Source organism: Hesperophylax consimilis, chromosome 16 (assembly GCF_061612785.1).
Source record: "Hesperophylax consimilis isolate HC1 chromosome 16, BYU_Hcon_1.0, whole genome shotgun sequence".
NCBI classification, from domain to species: Eukaryota; Metazoa; Arthropoda; class Insecta; order Trichoptera; family Limnephilidae; genus Hesperophylax; species Hesperophylax consimilis.
Genome location: NC_142851.1, coordinates 11,975,345 through 11,981,884, shown reverse-complemented (window position 1 = coordinate 11,981,884; position 6,540 = coordinate 11,975,345). Strand labels below are relative to the sequence as shown.

General features: G+C 37.4%; 2 protein-coding genes across 9 annotated transcripts in view; both read left to right on the top strand.

Annotated features, from left to right (window-relative positions):
* Positions 1-415: 415 nt before the first annotated feature.
* Positions 416-1,866, top strand: LOC149416707 (uncharacterized). The gene is made up of 2 exons (XM_089640899.1): positions 416-526; positions 708-1,866. The coding sequence occupies exons 1-2, from the start codon at positions 512-514 to the stop codon at positions 1,713-1,715; spliced, it is 1,023 nt and encodes a 340-aa protein (XP_089497025.1). The 5' UTR covers positions 416-511; the 3' UTR covers positions 1,716-1,866.
* A 488-nt stretch (positions 1,867-2,354) lies between these two features.
* LOC149416706 (uncharacterized) overlaps positions 2,355-6,540 on the top strand; it is a 42,735-nt gene continuing 38,549 nt past the window's right edge. For 6 of the 8 annotated variants that reach the window (XM_089640895.1, XM_089640892.1, XM_089640893.1 and 3 more), the window contains exons 1-2: positions 2,355-2,486; positions 5,352-5,585. In XM_089640895.1, the coding sequence (XP_089497021.1) occupies positions 5,355-5,585 (231 nt within the window). In that variant the 5' untranslated portion in view covers positions 2,355-2,486; positions 5,352-5,354. The remainder of the gene's footprint in view (positions 2,487-5,351; positions 5,586-6,540) is intronic. The other 2 variants (XM_089640891.1, XM_089640890.1) reach the window with 2 other exon arrangements.

The window sequence follows — 6,540 nt, the reverse complement described above, 5'->3', positions numbered from 1 at the left end:
TTAATATTTTCATTCATAATAATCGATTAAAAAAAAATCTAAAACCTCACATTCCGAAACTAAGTAAAATATGATTTTGTAAGGCCATCTTTCATTGGTATGGTTCGATATTCAAAACCTAAAATAAGCTGGTTAGAAGGTTTCTATTCGCACTTCCGTGGTGGAATTAATCTGATTCGCAAATACCAATCGCTCTAAATCTTCATCAACCCAAAAAGTAAGCGTCCAAAAGTGTGTTACTTCACCGTTTATCTTGAGTGCATCCTGCTAAATATCCGGAAATGACTACACACATAAGTATTTTATTTTACCGTGATGTTGCAGCAAGAATAATCTAACGAGTAAGAATTTTTGAATGTCTTCACGGCTCGTGAACAGCAATTCTGCAGTCTCCTTACTGCTTTACTGGCGTTACATTTGATCAATATTATTAGTATAAATATTCCTATCAAGTGGTTTAGGGTATCAGTTGTTCCACACCATCCAGAGCTACATCAACTACCCGTTAAATATGGTGTCATTTAAGGTAAAGCGATATATATAACGTACAACATTTATCAACGCCTGCCAACTTCGGTTAAAACAAAGAGTTTGAAAATTCCGTAAGCGGTGATTAAAATCTCCTCTCTGGTTCATAAACATAAATATTGATTTGTGAATGAAAAAGCGAAGAAGTATATTTAATAATTTAAAACATTTATTTACAGGTTTGCTGGGCTTTGACAAGTCTCCTCGCATTATCGGCGGGGGCGAAAGTTAATAGCAAAGTTGAAAAGCGTGGACTTTCACATCTCGGTGATGGCGGATTTGGCGGTCAGAGCTATGGAGGGCACAGCTTTGGAGGGTCTGGAAGTGGTGGTTACGGAGGATCTGGCAGTGGTGGATTTGTAGGATCTGGCAGTGGTGGATTTGGAGGATCTGGCGGTGGTGGATTTGGAGGATCAGGCGCTGGAGGATTTGGAGGAGCAGGAGGTAACCAAGTAATCACTAATACCGTCCCCGTTCCCCAACCCTACCCAGTCACTGTAGAGAGACAAGTACCCGTAGCCGTCCGAGTTCCAGTTGACAGGCCCTACCCAGTTCATGTGTCAAAGCCCTACCCAGTGCGTGTGGAAAAACCCGTGCCATACAACGTAGATAGGCCAGTACCATACGCAGTCAAGGTCCCATACAGGGTGGAAGTCATCCAGAGGGTGGAGGTCCCAGTTGATAGGCCCTACCCCGTACCCGTGGACAGGCCCGTCCCAGTACAAGTACCCCAGCCCTACGTAGTAGAGAGACAAGTGCCAATTTACATTAACCAAGGCGGCAACTCAAACGGAATCGGTCAGGGTGGATTCTCCGGAGGAGTTGGAGGTTCTGATTCCGGATTTTCTGGACAGTCTGGACTCTCTGGATACGATTCCGGACTCTCTGGATACGGTTCTAACGGATTCTCTGGACAGTCAGAGCTCTCAGGCTACTCTTCTCACGGACAGTCTGGACTCTCTGGATACGATTCTCACGGACTCTCTGGATCTTCAGGACTCTCCGACTTCGCTTCTCACGGACTCTCTGGACAGTCAGGACTCTCTGGATATTCATCTCACGGACAGTCTGGAATCTCTGGATATTCTTCTCACGGACAGTCTGGAATCTCTGGATATTCTTCTCATGGAAGCTCTGGTCACTCCGGAAAAGCCGTGTCCTCTCAGAAGATCACCATTCATCATTAATAAAAAATCTGAATAACGGTCCGCTAAATAGGTACTCTCGAAATAACTTCCCATTGTTGTTTCTAGAAGTTTTCTAATTAAATATTTTTGTTATGGACGGGTGATCATTGTATAAAACAATACTATAATTCCTGTTAAAATATCTTGTTATATGCTCATTAAAAAATGCAAAACAAAAAATTCCATTGTTTCTGATTTTTTTAATAAGTATTAATTGGTACATAAATTTTAAAAATATTATCACCCTTACTGATTATTTTTGTAATTAGTCGTTTAATCGTGTTAATTCAATCAAGCAAATAAATTTAAATTCCGCTTGATGTAAATAGTGCGTGTATGGATCTCTTTACAATTTTACCGGCGTGTTTATTTATTTAAATATGCCGGTAAAATCTACTTAAAAATCGCGAAATAAATTGTACAAGCATTTTTTACAGAACCATTTTTCGCCATGAGTGACCACATCGGAAATATATTACTTTTGCGGACTTTTAAATTCAGAACAATGCCTTACATTTTTCGGTCAAATCCATGTCCAATCATAACCAATCCCAGTTGAGTCTGTCGAACAACAAACTTTTATTGTCTATGAACAGGATGCTTTTATGTCTATGCGCAATTTCGCTCTCACTCTAGGACTCTTGCCTCTGGTCACTCTGGTTCTCTTTGATTGTGGATGGAAGTTGCAGTCGTCATAACATAGTTCACTATTTAATGCTTTGGTTTCCATACAACGCGCTTTTCTGTACACCCGAGCTGCTATAAAATACTGTAAGCTTATTTATATATTATTTAATTTATTCTAAATCCGTTCGGTTAATTTCATTTAAAAATCTGAAAAATTGACACTGGTCAGCCCTTTTAAGTTTGCGGATGTGTCATTTTCTTGAATTAAAGCATTGCCCAGTGCCACATTCTAGTTCTTCCTCCACTAATGATTGTATTTAGTTGGGCACTGCTTATAGCCGTCGTTATTGCGCAATAGGATTGCCGGCGAAGCGCCGGGATTTGTGTGCAAACTTTTACCAGTAACCTTTGACATGTGTCACTGCCTACGTGTCATAAAATAAATGGTAAATACGTAAAAAAACGCTTTCGTTTTCTATCTGGCTCAAAATTAAGAGTTAAATTAAGTTTAACGGACAAAGGCTTTGCTAAAAATGGCAGCTGATCAACAACAAATCAAAAAAATAAACGTCAATAAAAAAATTGTGATGCATCCTAAACCTACGCTCTTGATATCGTTAAAAAATGAAGTTCCGTTGCTTGGTTTAAATTAAAAACCATTTTATCAGTTACGGATATGGTTTTAATACAAGCCTTCGTACAAATTTGAGAACTTTTCATTTATACAAACGTCTCAAATGTAAAGCTTATGAAAGGTCATTGATATTATGTCAACACTTTTTGCCAACAGACAATTTTCAAATTTGTTACGGAAAACAACAGGATTATTAAAATACAGGTTTATTAAGTTATTTTGAATCTGTAAGTATTTTTTATCATTGAAATGCTTTAATCTTGGCTGTGTTCAAATAAGCCCATACAGCTGTTATGATTTTTTATGTTGATCTTCTATTTATAACTTTTTAGCATACTGCACTGAGTATTTGCCAACCGCTAAAAAGTTTCCTTGTTGGATAATTCTGTGATAAACACAGTGGTTTATTTTTATTCTGTGATTGCGTTTTATGATTATTAACAATTCCTAATAGAGATTAACCTATTTGACACTAACCGCATTATATGATCGGCGAATTATCCATGATTGGACCTCTTGTTTGTCGTTATACTGTTAAAAAATCATTTCTCTGAGCATAACTAGCTTTTCTGAGGAAACTACTTAAGGTAGATTATTTGCTATTTTTATGAATATATAAACACATTATCTGGTAAGACAGTATAATTAACAGAAAACCGTTTTGCAAAAAACAAGGGTAAATATCCAGAAAATCAAGACACGGTTAATACACACTTTTAAAGGAAAAAAAACTATATTAGTTAGTTAACAATGAGAAGTAAGTATATCAGTTTCCGGAAATGGAAAATATTCCATTTTAATAGATATTTTGTTAAAAAAAAAACCATAATTTGACGTCTTTTCTTTATGCCATGTTTTGACCTAATGATAAATTGATTTTTAAGCTAGTTTTTTTAAATCTTTTTTAATTAGGTTAGCTTAGATTAAATACGAGAAGAAAAGCTGAGCTAAGCTTAAAACTTTCACATCAATACATCAATGGCCGCCAAGTAAAAAAATTTAACAAAATAACTTTTAAAATGTATTATTTTCCATTCCCGGTGACTGAAATAGTTGTTTATCATTGTTTTTATCTGTTTTTTTTTTACATTAGCTCCACACAGAAGGCCCTGAGAAAATAAAATCTCTCAGGGCCTATGTCATATTTGAGGATGTTGAAAAAGAGAAGGAAAAAAGATATGAGGTGTAGGAATGGGGGTCAATGTGTAAATCCATCCCACCCACTGCAGTGCAAGGCAATGGGTCGAGAGAGAGTCAGGCTGGAGAAGTCAAAAGGTCTCCCTCAACTAGTCTCCCGATACGACCCACCACACAGTGGGTAGGCAAATGCATCTGCCACCAAAACCTAGACAAAACTCACCCCATGAACTCGGGCACCCCTGCTAAGTCACCAAACGTAGTGAACCACTTGGGGTGACCAATGGCAAGAGTGTTGGTTATCCAATAAATGGTTCCCCGGGTGATACCCATACCCACCCGCCTCACAAATTGAAAAAGTTCATAAAAATGCTTACAGTAATTCTGGATATTTACCAAAGCATTTCTGACAAAATGGCATGAAAGGAAAGATAAATCTAACATCTTCATGTTTCTTAATAGCGAATTCGGGATCTTTTGCATTTAATATCAAATGTCTCTTAAAACATTGATTAAATATATATTTTTTTTTCAATTTTAAAAGAAAGACAAACATTCCCGGGTTACAAATAACCTGACAATATTTGAAAATCTCCTACTACCACCACAGTAAGCGGAAAGTGTTGCTTGTGTTGTGATGGAGGACTTAGCCAGCCGAGGAATTGAACACACTACGCCTGGGTGGGACCCAATGTTTTGTTATTATGTTTTATTATTTCTCAAATTATAAAATTTATCTATTACCCCTCTCTGTGAGTACTCCCGTGAGCCGAAATTTAGATCTGACACTTTTTAAATGAAATCATTATTATGCTACATATTAAAATTTGTTGTCATGTTGTGAATCGTTAAATGCGAGTATATCAAGAGATAAACAAAATAACAGTTTCCCGTTCCTATTTTTACTGGAAAGGGCAAAGGGAATACGAGAACAAGCCACGCGGTGCTGTTGTGAAAAATGCATTTTACTGGAAAGCGCTACCATTAAACATATTTAAGATAAACTCGATTTTGTACTATTTATCTCTATTACCGTTTAGCATTACTTAATGATTGACTGCTGGGCGAAGATGGATGATGGGCGATGTTACTATTAAAGGCAAAAGGAATATTAAGAGACGCGGTCTCTAGTGACCCTCCTCGGGTTGTATGTAATTTTTACCTTATGGTATGTAAAGGTTATTATATTTTTAACAATGGTAACCCTCAATTTAACACAATTTGAAATCTTTTCTTAGGCGATGGATCTGGGAACCTCCCTGCTCTGCCTTGGGCTGGTGATGGGCTCCGCGCTGCTGCTGTTCATCATCAGCACGCTGGGCACGCGTGGCCAGTCCTACGAGGAGGTGGTAGCTGAAAGCCGTCGTCTGGCCGCCCAGAGGGGCCTGCTGGACGAGGCGGCCCGTACCAAGAAGGCGCAGCAACAACTCACCAAGAAGAACAAGAAGGCCGGGAAGAAGGTGACAGACGTAGTAACCACATTTTGATTTGATTTATTCACCTCGGACAAAAAACTTTAACTCATATTTCATACCGCAACCCAACCCAACTTTTTGATACACTTTTAACATTCCGTCTTACCTTAATAAGAATTCATCATTTCATACCGCATCTATAACCTTTCGATACTCTTTCACTTATATCTCTCCCTCTTAAACCTTATCTGACAAAACCTTTATGAGAACTTCTCATTTTATACAAATCAGGAACTCGTCCACTTATAACTCTCCCCTTTATACTTCTGACAAAACCTTATTGAGAACTAATTTTTTTTTTCATTCATACATCTATCAGGAACTTATCCACTTATAATTCTCACGTTTATAATTTACCTGACAAAACCTCATTGATATCTTCTCATTTTATACAACATCTATCACAAACTTGTCCACCTATAATTCTGCGATTTATACTTTGTCTGACCTTATTCAGAACTTCTCATTTTATGCAGCATCTATCGGGAACTCTTCCACTTATAACTGTCCCGTTTATACTTTATCTGACAAAACATTAATACGAACTCAGCATTTCATACTGCATCTATCAGGAACTCAACTTTTCAAAACTCATCCACTTATAACTCTCCTTTTTACACATTATCCGATCAAAAGGAATAAGAACTCATCTTTTCAATACTCATGCACTTATAACTCTACAGTTTAGACCTTATCCGATTAAAACTTAATGAGAATGCAGAATTTCATAATACATCTTCCAGTAATTCTACTACACTAAATCTTTAAGCTGATTTTCTTATAAACTCACCCGTTTACACCTTTTCCGATCAAATCTTTGCTTTCTTCTTCTAGTACCCTCTCCTATCGGAAATCGCATTGGGTTGTGCAAAAACACTCAACTCCTCTTTTATCCATATATTCTTATGCTCTCAAGACTTCACCCATTTACATATCACGCCATAAACTACAC